Source organism: Podarcis erhardii (genome assembly GCF_964252035.2).
Source record: "Podarcis erhardii genome assembly, chromosome: 13".
Taxonomy (NCBI): Eukaryota; Metazoa; Chordata; class Lepidosauria; order Squamata; family Lacertidae; genus Podarcis; species Podarcis erhardii.
This window is the reverse complement of record NC_138502.1, coordinates 51,678,866-51,695,375: the sequence shown is the minus strand read 5'-3', so window position 1 is coordinate 51,695,375 and position 16,510 is coordinate 51,678,866. Positions and strand designations below refer to the sequence as shown.

The following is a 16,510-nucleotide window of genomic DNA, read 5'->3' as shown; positions in this document are numbered from 1 at the left end:
ATTTGTGATTAACTAAGCCCTTTTTAGTGTCCTCCCTTCTGAAGGCAGGCCAATGGTACAAGTCTAAAATTAACCAGTTTCAGAGAGCCCCAGAGAGAGAGAATTTTTTTTTTTTTTTTTTTTAAAAAAGGTTTCCCAACATTTCCTTGCTGGATCACATGAAAGGTCCATTGAGTCCAGCACTGAGTACCCACCAAACGGAGAGAAGGGGATTCAGCAAGCAGTTATAGAATCAACAGGAAAACATCTGATTTCAACAGGTTTTGAGCCAGGGCTATCTACAGCACAGAGCAGTTTCTAATGCAGTTGTCGCTATGAGAGATATGCTGTTTTGTTTCACCAATTAAGCCACTTATGGGTGTGGAAGTCTCACACAGAGATAAACCATCTCTGAACATGGGAGATTTCATCAAACTGTTACAGCTATCATTTTACAACATCATCAAAGTTAATGGTAACTACCACCCGCCCCCCAATGCCCAACTTGGGGTAGTGAATTACCTAAACTGTGTAACGATTCAAAAATGAATCGTGTGGACCTTGTAGGAGTATCTCCTTCTTCAACATTAACTCTTCCAACGCAGATATTTTAATTATTGCAGGCTCAGGCAGTCTGAGGACAGCACAGTCAACTGGGACTTTGGCAGAAATGGTATTGGGTAGGTGAAGGGGGGGGGTCTCCCATAAGCGGCTTGAGGGGAGGATTGGCCCTGGGCTGGGTCTCTGCCTGGCTGGAATCCTCTCCCCAGTCTCCCAGTGAGACCTTGCCAGCTTGGCTTGCACCACAACAGGGGTCAGCACTGGCCAGTTCCCCCAGAATGGGTTTACTGTAGTGCAGCCTCATTGAATCCCATTCCACCAGTATGGGGAGAGTGGAGTGACGAACTGATCCTACCCCAAATCCTCCAGCTAATAAAGATTTGGCCTGATTTCATCCCAACACCCAGTGTCCTGTTGCGGTCTCTTGCTTCTTTGGGGGGATTAAGAATGTGCCTGCCTGGGCAACTTCTCTTACTGTTTCTCTCTTCCGACACCCTACCCAAGCCTTTGAGCGCTTTGCTGGAGCAAGCCTTTCTCATTTAGAATAATCTTGGTTTCACGTAAAGCTTTTAGGGGAACTTATGACTGTAATTTTCATGGCTTGCAAGGCCTGCAGCCCCCCTTACAATATTTTAAGGGTTTGCAGCTATGAAACAAAGGCAGCAGGGAAATAAAAGGAGCGTGGTCAGCAAAAGTCAAATGCACAGGTGAGGGACTTTTCCAGACTGCCATTTTGTTGCATGAACATGAAATTGTTCCTAAGCTATTGCAAAGTGAGATTCAAATATCTGGTGAAGTTATCGACGAGAATAACTGACAAAGGGAACCCGGATTTCCCTCAAGTACTCCAAATGCAGTATTTCGTTGCTGGGGTAATTGAATTTCAGTGTGCTTGTGGCAACAGTGTTATGTGATACACCATCTCTGAACATGGGAGAGTCCATCAGGGATAATTATAAGCATGTATTGATTGATCCCATTAGATGGCAGATGAGCACCCAGTGCTGTAACACTAATGTATAGGCTTTCAAAGAAAAACCAGGACTCAAGTTAATAAATGTCATCCATATCATCAGAAGTGACACACAATCTCTCCCCTGATTTAAACTCTGTGTGTGTGTGTGTGTGTGTTTTACCAATATCTTAAACTCAAATGCAGCAGTGCCTGTGAACAAGCAAGTAGTACAAAACATGGAAGTAGGCAGTTCTTCAGGGACCTGGCCCTAGACCATTTGCGGAGGGGTGGGGAGTCTGTGACCCACCCAATGTTGTTGGACGAGAACTCCCATCAGTCACAGCAAGCAAACACAGCCAATGGTCAGGGGTGATGTGCATTATATAATACAACAATATCTTGAGGGCCACAGGTTCATCACCCCCTTTTAGGGAATGAAAGGTTAATAGCAGCACTTTGAATTGTGCACAGAAACAAACAGAAAGCCAATTAAGCTCTTTCAGCATAGGTTTAAAATGAGCCTGTTATCCCCTTTCAACAGCTTGACTACTGTGTTCTCTATGTTAACGTTTCTTTTAAAAAACTAACAACAATTTTGAAAGGCACACCAACCCCATATATCACACTTTACAGTAATCAAGCTTGTACAGTGGTACCTCGGGATGCAAGATGCGACAGCGCATGTCGTGTTTCGCCGCTTCCACGCATGCATGTGACGTCATTTTGAGCGTCTGCTCATGCGCAAGCAGCAAAACACAGAAGTAACGTGCTCCGTTACTTCCGGGTCACCATGGGGTGCAACCCAAAAATATTTAAGCTGAAGCGTATTCATAAATCATGGAAAACTGGGGTCCCATAATTCCTTCTCTGGGTCAGGATGCTACTGATGGGGTTGTCATCTGTGCAGCAAAGATATCATACCCCAGATCTCTAGACACCTTCTCCCAACGACTTCATTAGGATGTTTAAACATATTTTTGGACACAGCAGATCATGTGAGAGCACCATAGTATAAATACCAAGGCACTTGATAGATAGGAGTGGAACCACTGGAAGAGAGCTTTTCACTCCACTTCACATCCCAGCTGGTGATCTAACACAGGCTCAGAGACTCTTGTCCACTCATACAATGATACTGTCCAGTCCAGACTTGTTAACAACTATCTCATAAAAGTTGTAAGTTTGGATTTCTAGCCAGTTTATAAAATCAGAAGGTGAAAAGGTTACTTGCTGTCTCATTCTGACTCAGTCACAGATTACTCTGTACAGGGGGAAATGGAGCACTTGCTGAGTCAATTTATAAATATTCTGGCTTAATCCTTGCACTTGATCTTGTTTGGGGCTTCAGATAAGGGGTTTAGCACTCAGTTCCCTTCTGTTAGATTCCAATATCACTAAAGCTTCTCTTAGTACAATTATATTGCAGTGGTGATGGTACCAGGACACACTTTCCAGAGAAGTAACTCACATTCTTCACCTTCTGACTGCTCACAGCTCTCCTTTACGTACAGGGGGAAAAGCAGGTCCCCCCCATCCCAGAATCAAACCTTGTAGCCTAGACATGAGCACAGAGAACTTTCATGACCTTCAGATTACTCACGTCCCCTATAAACTATTTCTGTCAATGGAGCAGTGTTGGTAGCAGAGAGATAAAGATCACCCACTTTCCCCTACTCACAAACAAACCAGCACATCTGACCAAGTCAAAACACTGAAAATAGTGAGGGCAGCACAGCAGTTTAGACATATTTTCAAAATAAAAAACAGGAAAGTTCCTGATTTCACATTTCTATTTACATTATTTAGACTTTATAACATATATGCACCACAGTGTCACAACCTTATCAAAATTTTCACACTGTTGCACATAATGAAAAACCGTGACCAGTTTCCCTTATACTCTTCCTAACCCTATTTCAGCGGCATAGCAACAGACTTTCACTTGCAGAGACTTCTCCTTCCTCCCCTTCTCTCTGCAGCCTGCACTGCAGCCCCAAATCTGCTCTGGAGCTTTGGGGGGGACTCTGCATGCTGGAAAGCATGGAAAGCTGTGGGGGCCGGGAGCTCCCGTCACACCCACTGACACAACACCGAATCTCACCCAGGGTCTTGCAAACAGCACAAGGAATGGCTCAGGAAATCAACACCAGAAGCTTCTTAATGCTCACTTCCGGAGGCGGCGCGAAACAGCAATGGCGGTCCTCTTCGGGCTTTGAAGAGGGGCTCCGCAGAAAAGGGTCGTCCGCTGCGGCATAGCGGCGACCCATCCAGAAAAACCACGGGCAGAGTGAGCCCGTGGCCGTGGGACTCGGCGGGCGCCAGAAGCCCCCCCGGAAACGTAAAAGGGACCCCGTAAGGGGCTCCGGAGCGTGAAAGGGGGAGCGGCGCTGTGAGTTCATCGCTCTTTCTGCGGGAAGCAAAGCCGCGCGGCTGCTGCTGATGAGCGCTGTCCTTTCTTCTTGGAAACATCGAAATTGGCAAGTAATATACCCGTGAGTAAGGGGTACTACATTTTGGACTTAAAATTTTGAATTTGGACTGAAAACGGGAGGCGAGTAACAGGAAGTCCGTCTCCCGACACTGCTAAATAGATCAAAGCAAAGACTCGGAAGAGCGCTGAGGCATTTAAAGAGATTGATAAAGTGGAGCTATTGTGCATTTACAGAAGTTAAAGTTTCTTATTTAAAGGATAAAAGAGAGACTCTTTCTAAATTTGTGAGATTTATTATTGGAACTTTCCTCTTAGCAAATAAGCCGGCGAGCTGTCAGTGCGAGTGAGCTGTCAAACTGCGGACTATTGTTACAAGAGTTTAAATTGCTACATGTATTGAGACTTTAACATTTAAAACATAGTAGCGGATACCACTCTCGCTACCTTGTGGCTTCTGCTTTTGAAATAGAGGGCTTTGCGAACTCTCCTTTTGCCCTGGAACTATAAGGATTTAAAGAGGGAATATAGGAACTTTAATGGCGGAAAAACTTCTTCCCTTCCTTCTAACTTGGAGAGACTCCCCCTAGAGGATTGTGGAGATATAGAGGCCTGGGAAACGCATTTTGTTTGGACTTTTTGTGGTTAGTTATCTGTACTCTGGACTTGCCTTCTTATGGAATAAAGGATAATTTGACCTTGAATAGAGGCAGGTGGGGAATGAGTGGCACAGGGAAAACAAGAGCAGCTAAAGCTAAAGAGAAAGAGAAAGAGAAAGAAAAGAAGTCTGTGCAACTTGTTCAAACAACCTTAACTCATCACCGCAGATCTTCTGCTCCAAATGTGCTGACAGCACAGGAGGGAGAAGCTGAACAACCTGTTCTAGAGGAAATGGCAGCAGGAGGATCTGATACAGTCCTGAAACAAATTTTGGAGCAACTAGCAATTTTAAACCAAAAAGTGGACAATCAATCAATAAAAATTGATCAAGCAACATCCTCCATTAGCAAGCTATCTGAAAAAGTTTCCCAGAATACTCAGGCAATTGAGAATTTACAGGGAGCAACAGCTGAAAATCATAAATTAGCTGAGGAAGCTTATCAAAAAGCCGAACAAGCAAACAAGAAGGTTGATGAGATCAAGGGGGAAGTTAGGCCTCTGCAAAAGCAGGTAGGGGAACAACAAGCCTACCTGTCAATGGTGGAATTGAGAAATAAAGAAAATAACCTCAGGCTGAGAGCCATCCCAGAATCGGAGGAAGGCAACTTGGAGGGATTTTTGACACTCTTATTTTTCAAATTCTGGGGAATAGAAGAAGAGAAAGACTTTAAAATTGTTACGGCATTCAGACTGGGTAGATCGGTAAAGAAGGACAAGGCCAGAGACTGTTTGGTTGTTTTAAGATCAAGAGAAGAGAGAGACAAGATACTAGGCCTGCACTTTAAAAAATCTTTGGAGATACAAGGCAAAAGGGCTGAAATTTACAGAGATATACCTAAATTGTTATTGGATCTTAGAGCCTCATATTTAGAATTGACAAAGTTGTTGAGAAACAACGCAATTCCATATAGGTGGGAGTTTCCGCAAGGACTATCATTTACCTACAAAGGAAGGAAAGTAAGGATTAAAACACCAGAGGACCAGCAGAAGTTCCTACACGATCACGGGGAAGACCTCCAGAAAGGAGTAATAACTTCTTGGCCACCACCACCACCAGAATCTGCATTGCCTGGAGCTGGACCAATACTACCACCACCGGGACCAGAGGAAAAGCAAGATCCCCATTGTAGGATCTATAAATTGACTCAGGATGTCTCTGCAACTTCTTAGTTGGAACATAAATGGCGGAAATTCTCCAGAAAAAAGAAGAAAAGTATTTCACATTTTGAAAAAAGAACAATTGGATATCATTTGTCTGCAAGAAACCCATGTGACAAGGCTCCATAGGAAAGTGTTAATTAATAAAAGGTTAGGCCAGGAATTTATTTCCTCGGACAGAGTTAAGAAAAGAGGAGTAGTGATATATGCAAAGGAGAGCCTGTCACCGAAATTTTTATTTAAAGATGAACAAGGCAGAATTTTGGCGATTGAAGTTCAAACACAAGGAGAAAAATTTTTAATATTAGGAATTTATGCACCAAATGATGGAAAATCGGAATTTTTTAAGAAGCTGCATGAGACTTTACTGAACTATTTAGATTACAACAACATTATTATGCTGGGAGATATGAATGGAGTTGTGTCTGTAAACATGGATAAGTCGCAAAGTGCAAACATATCGAAAAATGGCAGACTACCTAAAACTTTTTTTGAAATGACTGACAATATGGACTTGATTGACATATGGAGGGTTAAGAACCCCCTAGGAAAAGAAGGAACTTTCTTTTCTTTTCCGAAGCTCATCTGTCATGGACAAGAATCGACCAAATATGGACAACTAAAGGACTGGCACCTAAAACTAGAAAAGTGGAAATCTGCCCAAGAACCTGCTCCGACCATAATGCTCTGAAAGTGGAATTGAGACTAAACACGACCGGATCCTTCAGATGGAAAATGAATGACACTTTATTTAGAGATCAGGAGATTGTAAAGAAGGCCCAAAAAGCTTTAAAGGACTACTTTGAGATAAATTTAAATACTACGGTGGAAAAAAGAACAATCTGGGACGCAAGTAAAGCAGTAATGAGAGGGTTTCTAATACAACAAAATACGATCAAGAAAAGACTCTGGAATGAAAGGAAAGAGAAGATATTGGAGAAAATAAGAGAAGGAGAGAAAAAAATAAGATCTAGGCCCAAGTCGAAGGAAGTGCTGAGAGAAGTGAAATTTTTCCAAGCACAATATTCGAAATTGATAAACCAAGAGGTGGAATGGAAAATTAAACAAATGAAACAAAGATCTTTTGAATCAGCAAATAAGTGTGGGAAACTGCTAGCATGGCAGTTAAAGAAGAGACAAAAACTAAATACTGTTACAAATCTAGAGATTGAAGGGAGAATTGTTCAGAAACCCGAGGAAATTAGGAAAGAACTTTACACACAAGGGAAAGAATCTGAGGTGGATCAATTCGTTAAAACCAATGGATTACAAAAAATACCCCAGGAAATGAGAACAATCCTGAATGGTAAAATTACACAGCAGGAAATTGAAAGTGCCATTCAGAACCTTCAATTAGGCAAATCTCCAGGCCCTGATGGACTCACCTCCAAATATTATAAGGTTTTGAAGGACTATTTGTTGCAACCCTTGATGGAGGTCTGTAATCAGATCATGGAGGGGAAGAAGGCACCGGAAACGTGGAAAGAAGCTTTCATCACATTGATACCTAAACTAGAAACTGAAAAGACCCAACTTAAGAACTACCGTCCCATCTCACTCCTAAATGTGGATTACAAAATTTTTGCAGACATTTTGGCAAGTAGATTTAAAAAGGTTCTTAACGAAGTCATCCATAAAGATCAGGCAGGCTTTCTCCCCGGTAGGCATTTGTTTGACAATACAAGAAACATCATTGACATTTTGGAGCTTTTACAAACCAATCTTAATACTAGAGCGGTGTTAATTTTTATCGATGCGGAGAAAGCCTTTGACAATATTTCTTGGATGTTTATGAAGAAAAATTTGGAAGGGATGGGAGTGGGACGGGGGTTTGAAAATGGTATAGAAGTAATATATTCAGAACAAAAAGCTAAATTGATAGTAAATGTGGTGACAGAGGAGTTTAAAATTGAAAAAGGAACACGGCAGGGGTGCCCCCTATCCCCCCTATTGTTTATTTCAGTCCTGGAGGTGTTATTGAATATGATTAGAAAGGACAGGTCTGTACAAGGAATTGAGGTCGGAGTGAAACAATATAAATTGAAGGCATTTGCAGATGACTTGGTATTAACATTACAGGAGCCAGTCTCTAGTACTAAAAGAGTGTTAGAACTAATTTCTGACTTTGGTCGGGTGGCGGGATTTAAGCTGAATAAGCAAAAAACCAAGGTTTTAGCAAAAAATTTGACAATTACAGAAACAGATGAATTTCTGAAAGAAACAGAATTAAATGTGGTTTAAAAAGTAAAATACCTAGGGGTGTATCTGACCTCCAAAAATTTGAATTTGTTTAAAGATAACTATGAGAAATGTTGGTCAGAGATTAAAAGAGATTTGGAAATATGGTCAAGATTGAAACTTTCCTTGTTGGGTCGAATAGCAGCTATAAAGATGAATGTATTGCCGAAAATGTTATTTTTGTTTCAGGCCCTTCAGATCGTGGACAAGGTGGAATGTTTTGGAAAGTGGCAGAAGGATATTTCTAAGTCTGTTTGGCAGGGCAAAAAGCCCCGAATAAAGTTTAAAATACTAACTGATGTGAAAGAAAGAGGGGGATTTGCCCTGCCAGACTTGAGGTTATATTATGAATCTGCAGCCTTCTGCTGGTTGAAAGATTGGATTTTATTGGAGAACACTGATGTCCTAGATCTGGAAGGGTTTGATAATGCTTTTGGGTGGCATGCATATTTGTGGTATGACAAGGTTAAAGTGCACAAACTGTTTAAAAACCATATTGTCAGAAGAGCAATTTTGATGGTCTGGACAAAATATAAAGACTTACTGGAGAGTAAGACCCCGAGGTGGCTTTCACCGGTGGAGGCCAAAGCACGTAAGAGGCTTAATATGGAGGCCTATTGGCCTAAATATTGGGAAATAATTGAAAAAATTGGAGACAATTGGAGGTTGCAGAGCTTGGAAAAATTAAAAAACAAGGTGCGAGATTGGTTGCACTATGCACAAATTCAGGAGGTTTTTAAAGTGGACAAGAAGGTGGGATTCCAGGTGGAAAAATCGAAACTAGAGACAGAATTGTTAGAGCCAAAAAATAAACTACTTTCGAGAATGTATAACTTGCTGCTCAAATGGAACACTCAGGATGAGACAGTCAAATCCGCCATGATAAAATGGGCACAGGATATTGGGTACAACATTATGTTTGAAGACTGGGAAAGGTTATGGAACACCGGAATGAAATTCACGGCATGTAGTGCCCTGAAGGAAAATATTATGAAAATGATATACCGGTGGTACATGACCCCAGTCAAGCTTGCTAAGATATATCACTTGTCTGACAACAAATGTTGGAAGTGTAAGGAGGCGGAAGGGACATTCTTTCACCTCTGGTGGACATGCCCGAAAGTGAAGGCCTTCTGGGAGATGATTCATAATGAGTTAAAAAAGGTATTCAGATATACCTTACCTAAGAAACCGGAGGCCTTCCTTCTGGGCATTGTAGACCAGAGTGTGTTAAAGAAGGACAGAACTTTTTTTATGTATGCTACTACAGCAGCAAGAATTCTCATTGCGAAGTATTGGAAGACACAAGATTTACCCACACTGGAGGAATGGCAGACGCAGTTGATGGACTATATGGAACTGGCTGAAATGACTGGCAGAATCCGAGATTTGGGAGAAGAAGTAATAAAAGAGGACTGGAAAAAATTCAAGGACTATTTGCAAAAACATTGTAAGTTGTATGAATGTTAAGAAAATGCATTTTTTAGGAAATACCAGCCCCAGCAATTGTAATTAGATGAAATGAAAACTAAGGTACAAAAAGCTAAAGGTGGAACAATGAAATAAGTTTTATTGTGTTTTAAATAGGATATATAAGAATTGGGATACAATATTTTGAATTTGGAAACATGATAAATTGAAAGATACAATAAGTCATGAAACAAGATAATAAATTGCTGAAGTTTGTACTATAAATAATGCAGAGTCTGGAAGATGTGGGGAAGTCCAGATAAAGGGAATATGGAAATTTGAAACATCTACTTTTTTCTTTTTCTGTCTTTGTTTGTTTCTCTTTGTATTTCTGTATTCTGTAAAACCAATAAAAATTTTATAAAAAAAAACCCAGAAGCTTCTTAATGCTGTTATGCTTGTGGCCGTCTATTTATTAACTTTCTGGAGGTAAGCTTATGGTTTCCAGGAGGATCCCCCAAAGTAACAAAAAAAGCTCACAGGCTTTGATTAAAAACTCCTTTATTATCCACAAGGTTCTTTATAGTTTAGATAAGTCTAAACAAACAGAAGCTTTTGGCATCTGCAAAATCATTTTGCTCTCCAGAGATAAAGCCCACATCCTCTTTGGAAATCCCCATGCAAGTTTGAACAGTTTTTCTCCAAGGGAAAGACAGCAGTTTTCGAAAGTGTGCACGGAAACTGAACAAGCTCCCCAAGCATAACAGCAGTGCACATCCCTGAACAGATTTCGCCCTACAACGGGAATTTCAAATTATTTACTTAGGTGAACGCCAAAAGAATTTTGTTTCCAGTCAGGAACTGCCTGTTTTAGCTCACATCCTAGAGGTCAAACTTTGCTAACCACTTGATGTGTTACATCGTACGTAAGAACGTGAGAAAAGTCTGCAGGATCAGGCCAAGGGCCCATCGAGAACCCCATTCCCATGGTGGCACACCAGATGCCCACACAAAGCCCACAAGCAGCACTCTCCCCACTTGGTATTCAGAGGCACACTGCTTCTGGGGAGAGGGCACAGCCATCATGGCTAGCCGCTATTGGTAGCCTTCATCGCCATTAATTGGTCTAATCCTTTTTTAAAGACATCCACCACTACCTCTTGCAGGAGTGAATTCCATATATAAACTATGCACGGTGTGAAGAAGTTCTTCCTTTTGTCTTCCAACGTTCAGCTTCACTGGATGCCCTCTGGAGTTCTTGTGTCATGGGAGAGGGAGAAAAGCTTTTTACTACAGTGGTATCTTGGGTTACAGACGCTTCAGATTAGACTCCGCTAACCCAAAAATAGTACCTCGGGTTAAGAACTTTGTTCAGGATGAGAACACAAATCACGCGGTGGAAGCGGGAGGCCCCATTAGCTAAAGTGGTGCTTCAGGTTAAGAACAGTTTCACGTTAAGAACGGACCTCCAGAATGAATTAAGTTCTTAACCTGAGGTACCACTGTATTCGCCTTCTCCACACTTTGCAAAAATGTATACTCCTCTATTTCCCACCAGGCTTTTAGTATTTTTAACAGTTTAAAGCTGCAGCAGCAACTATTATTAGCATTTTAGAGTACCTTTCTCAGGGCATTTTTATACAGTGGTACCTTGAATTACAGACGCTTCAGGTTACAGACGCCGCTAACCCAGAAATAGTACCTCAGGTTAAGAACTTTGCTTCAGGATGAGAACAGAAATTGCGTAGCAGCAGCGCGGCAGCAGCGGGAGGCCCCATTAGCTAAAGTGGTACCTCAGCTTAGGAATAGTTTCAGGTTAAGAACGGACCTCCAGAATGAATTAAGTACTTAACCCAAGGTATCACTGTATTCTGAATGGGGGTTTAGTTTATATTTTACCTTCTGTTTAAATTGGAGGTTTGTTGTCAGTGTTGATTAATGTATTTTTAAAAACTGGCCTTTGCAGGGCTATATGCCATGTTTTAATTGTGGTGTTAGGCAACAGATTCATTTAATAAATAATAATAGCAGCAGCAGTAGCAAAAGAGCAAACAGTCCTCAGGAGACTGAGCTCAGCGCCCAGGGACTACGGCAGCAGCTATCCAAACAAGTAAAAGGTTTTCTGGGCTGTTGTAGGAGGGACAAGATGAGAATTCCTGAAAGCAGCAGAGACATTCCAATCTTTTCTTTTTACCTGTGCTCCCCTGCCCCCATTGAAGCATTTTATTCTGTAAAAGATTCTTCACGATTAGGGATTTAGTGGTGAATACTGGAACACTTTTGAAAGTGTTACTGATTAATGAAAAGTTGTCCAAATTTACCTGGAACACCTTTACAAAAGTATAAAAAAGTCAAGAGTAGCGACAATAAGGTGGGAGGGGATTAGTTTAAAAATAGTGATGAGAAGGGGGCTGTGCATTTGGTATGGCGCAAACAAGGGGGGAGAGCTATATGAAGGAGCAAGTTTGGCAAAGGCAGAGCTTTTGCACTTTCAGCCGTGTGTGATCTGATGCAGCTGCAACAGAAATGCTGAAATACAATTCATGGACAGGCAAACAAAGCAAAGGCCTTGCTAGAGAAGTATTATAGAAGTGTCATGCTGCTAAGAGGTAATAAAAGAGAGGGATACCATAAGACAAGTTTCTGGTTTTAAAGGAAATGCCTGGACAGTCTTAACATTTCTTTTGTGACCATTAGGAATCATATCAGCTTAAAAGTAAGGCTGAGTGGGCGAGACTGCAGAACGTGCTTCTACCTGTCTCACCTGTGCTATCAAGGACTTCCCTGATCCTTAGCAATTGATCCTAACAGCTGTTGAGACATCTGAGAGGACATGCCACTTCATCACTAAAATGAACAACCCTCCCACAAAGTAGTGGGGGAGGGTCTACCTCTCATCCTGCAACTTGTACGGTCACATCCTCCTGATATAAATCCTCCAGCTGAAATAACTAAAGTTCACTGTTAAGTAGGGGAGGTGTCCTAAAATGAGAAATTTCAGAAGTGTTGTCATTTGTGAGTATTTTTATGCCTCAGACGTCTTAGTCTCCCCTTTCATGTGTTTACCACTGCAAATACTTATGTAGCCGCAGTTCTGAAGCAACTCTTTCTCTTAGTTCTAAGGGTATCGGAACTCACACATCCAAAACAACACTCTAACCACTACAACACAAAACACAGAACATAAGATGCTATTTAAAATTTCACAGCACAACTTTTTAACGACCCCATTAACTGCGGTGCTGCAAAACGTGGGGTTTTCGCTGCAAAACAACTGTAACAGTTGGGCACAGGTTTGGAGAGGATCCCAAATTCGGGGGCTTGTGGTTAATTTTACTCTTTTTAACCTCTTTCCCAACAGTTAGGGTTGGATACTAAAGGTACAGCCAACATTGTTTGCAAAGGCCACCTTGACCTTCAGAGGAGACAGATGTAGGATGCTGACCTATGTAAAAATAAAGGTAGCCCATTGGCACCAGCTTTATAGCTCAACATCTGTTAATATGAGGACTACTGGTAGGTTATCACATAAATACAGAAATGAACATTCTTGTCTTGTATTGCCCCCAAAGCATGACCTACAATAGAAACAGATTTACTCCCAGCCCTGAAGGCTTTAAGGGATTTTAAGTCATTTTAGTCCTAGCACACCTTTCTTGCAACTTCTTTTGACTGATGAATTTCACTTTAAAGGAAAATACTTCAAAAACAAAATAAAGGCTAAACAGCCAGCTGTTTTTGTCTAGACAATGAGCCCCTGTAGGGGTATTACTGATCTCTGGAAGGTGAGCAAATAATGCTTTGGTTGAAGGCATGCTTTTAAAGGAGGTCTCAAAATATTGTTTCATTGAAATAGTTTACAGCAGAAAAGAACTCTGAGAGCACAAGAATTTGCTGACTCTATACCAAATGCTCTTCCAGCACTGTTCAAAGGAGAACACAAGTTTGCCTTAGGTTGCAGCATGGTTGAAGTTATGCAGGCGTGGACACCTGACCAATACCCCAACTGTGAACGCCAATTTCTTTATTCAGTCACTTGCAAGGGGATTATTACCTTCAAAGAAATGTGAGTGAGCCTTACAGACAGACAATGCCTCTTTTATTATATGTACCCTGTGATTGTATAAGTGAATGCAGTGTAAGATGAGTTCCTGTACTAGGCATGAGGAGCAGTATCTAGCAAGCCAATTCCTTAAGTAGGAATTGTAAGCACTGCAAAGCTGCAGACTGGCAGCCATTCCCGGGGGGGGGGGGGGATGCTACACATCAGCTGTATGCCATGCATTTTGCTTCTATTTCTGATCTGCAATCTGCAATGTGTGGGACGCGGGTGGCGCTGTGGGTAAAACCTCAGCCCCTAGGACTTGCCGATTGCATGGTCAGTGGTTCGAATCCCCGCGGCGGGGTGCACTCCCGTCGTTCGGTCCCAGCGCCTGCCAACCTAGCAGTTCGAAAGCAACCCTGGGTACAAGTAGATAAATAGGGACCGCTTACCAGTGGGAAGGTAAACAGTGTTTCCGTGTGCTGCGCTGGCTCGCCAGATGCAGCTTGTCACGCTGGCCACGTGACCCGGAGTGTCTACGGACAGCGCTGGCTCCCGGCCTATAGAGTGAGATGAATGCACAACCCTAGAGTCTGTCAAGACTGGCCCGTATGGGCAGGGGTACCTTTACCTTTACCTTAATCTGCAATGTGGCAAGACATGGCAGTGCAGATTAGTGTGAAGTGATTGCTGTTAGCCAACCTCTCTCAGCTAATGGGCACACTTAGAACTTTGTAGAAATGCTGTGGGCACAGGGCACCAGTTTAAAAATGGCTGCAGTGGGAGCACGGCACATGATGAAAAGGTCTGGCACATCTAAAATAGAGACAGGAACACAAAACAGTCCGGGCATGCTCCCCATCAAAGATAGCTCAAAGGACTAAACCTTAATTATTTAAATGCCAGCGAGAATAAAGAGGCATTGCTTTAGGGGGATTTTACTAAAGGTAAAATAAAGAAGGATTGCCTCTTTATTCCACTGTCAGCATCAGGAGATCCTTTCTGAGGCAAGCATTCCACGTTCTGCCCAGACACTGAGGTCCAGCTCCAAGGACCTTCTAGTGGTTCCCTCACTGTGAGAAGCCAAGTTACAGGGAACCAGGCAGAGGGCCTTCTCGGTAGTGGCACCCGCCCTGTGGAACGCCCTCCCACCAGATGTCAAAGAGAAAAATAACTACCAAACTTTTAGAAGACATCTGAAGGCAGCCCTCTTTAGGGAAACTTTCAATGTTTAATAGGTTATTGTATTTTAGTGTTTTGTTGGAAGCCGCCCAGAGTGGCTGGGGAAACCCCCCAGATGGGTGGGGTATGTATAAATAAATAAATAAATAAATAAATAAATAAATAAATAAATAAATTTATAGCCAAGGCACCCCCATCATGAAGGTCTTCTCCCTCACAGTCTCATTTCATCGTGCAGGGAGGGGGGAACCTAGAGAAGCACCTCCAGTGGAAATATTGAGGTCTTGGGCAAGCCCTAGAGTGTTAAAGGTTAATAACAACACTGAATCGGAATCCAGAAAAGGAATGGAAGCCAGAGCAGATGACAAATCACTGCTGTGATGTGCAGAGAGTAGGAAAAGCCACTCTGTGAATGCCCAGAGGTGCTGTTACTTATGACTTCATATCAATTTCTTAAATGATCCACCATGGCCAAAAAGAGGAAAGATGGTGACAAACAGATATGGCTACTGGAGGAGTCAGATTACCAGATCAAGACCTACAGAAACTGCAAAAAAACCCACATAACTGTTTTCCTACCTACATCAATGCATTCCCTCCCCACCCCCACTTTCAGAATTAATCTAAGCAGCCTTAGGCAATAGCCATGAAAGCCTGGGTTCCCAGCAGGCTGAATTCTATGCCCAACATGACAACGTCCACAGAGGGGCAGTTCAGTCACAAAAACACAGAACACACAATTCGCTGCATCAGACAGCAGCCACTGCAGTTTGTGTTGTAGTGCTAAATCTTTTAAAGTTGGAATCCTAGCACATAGTTTTTTAAAAATACATAATGTGTGCTTCCTAAAACAAAATCTTCTCTATTTCACAGCTTGTCCTGTTTCAAAATATCTGATGCATTAATATCACAGATATCTTAATCTAAAAGTGTTCAAAATGTTGCCATCAGCTGTAACTTGAAAGCAATCAATACAAAACAAAGAACAAAAGGCACCCAAAGAGAAATCTCTCATTTCAAATATTTCGAAAAAGTGGAATAAAATACAAGACCAAGATCTTCTTAAGAACTTGTAGAAGATTACAGAGGCATTTCTGTGATTTTGCTGTCCACCTCATTGTAGAATTGTCTCAGTGAACTAATTCCTATTGCAAGCAAAACAGACATTCTGACATAAAAGCTGCTGCCTGTATTTTCAAAAGAACAAATTCCGTGTCTTACACAAAAAGGAATAAAGCAGATTATTTTGCCCAAGAACAAAAGGAAGAATCCTATTCAGCAACCATCATGTTTGCAGGCAAGAAACCAGAAAAACTTCCTGAATTTTCAACAGGTTTTCTCTAATTTAGTGAGGGCAATAACTCATTACCAAAACAGGAGCCCTCTTTATTTAGCAAAGTAGATTTGTTTTATTTGAACACAACATACAAACTATAAATGGTGCTAAAAATGCCCCCATGAAACATTTTAATTAAATTTACAAATAATTACTAATAAAACTATTCTTGGATGCGGATCATTTTTAAAAAAAAAATACAAAAAAGGATTTCTGTTATCTTGTGAGTTTGGGTTTTTTTTCTATTGCATTCGACGTACCTTTATGCTCAGATAATTATCACTTCTTGTCTTTGGAGCTGCAGCCTGGTGATTCATAATGACACCCCCTCTCTTTGGATTTCAATACAAAAAAGCAGTCCATAAAATCAACAGTGTCAAGACAATGAAGACTGTAACTCAAGCCCATGCCCTTCTAATAATTTCACTTGACGGGTCTGCCAGATTCCCGTCACCCTCTTTTGCATGTGGATTTTACATACTCCCTAAATGTTCTCTGCGCTGCCAGTTGCACACATCGAGACCGTGAGAACAGACTGGAGAGTTCACTTCCAAGCAGCCC

The 16,510-nt window shown here is 41.7% G+C and overlaps 1 protein-coding gene across 1 annotated transcript in view; it reads right to left on the bottom strand.

Annotated features, from left to right (window-relative positions):
- Positions 1-16,510, bottom strand: part of PLEKHG4B (pleckstrin homology and RhoGEF domain containing G4B) — an 81,781-nt gene that overhangs the window by 65,258 nt on the left and 13 nt on the right. Inside the window, exon 1 of the mRNA XM_081837247.1 lies at positions 16,210-16,510. This exon is cut by the window's right edge and continues 13 nt beyond it. Within this exon, the coding sequence (XP_081693373.1) occupies positions 16,210-16,266 (57 nt within the window). The 5' untranslated portion in view covers positions 16,267-16,510. The remainder of the gene's footprint in view (positions 1-16,209) is intronic.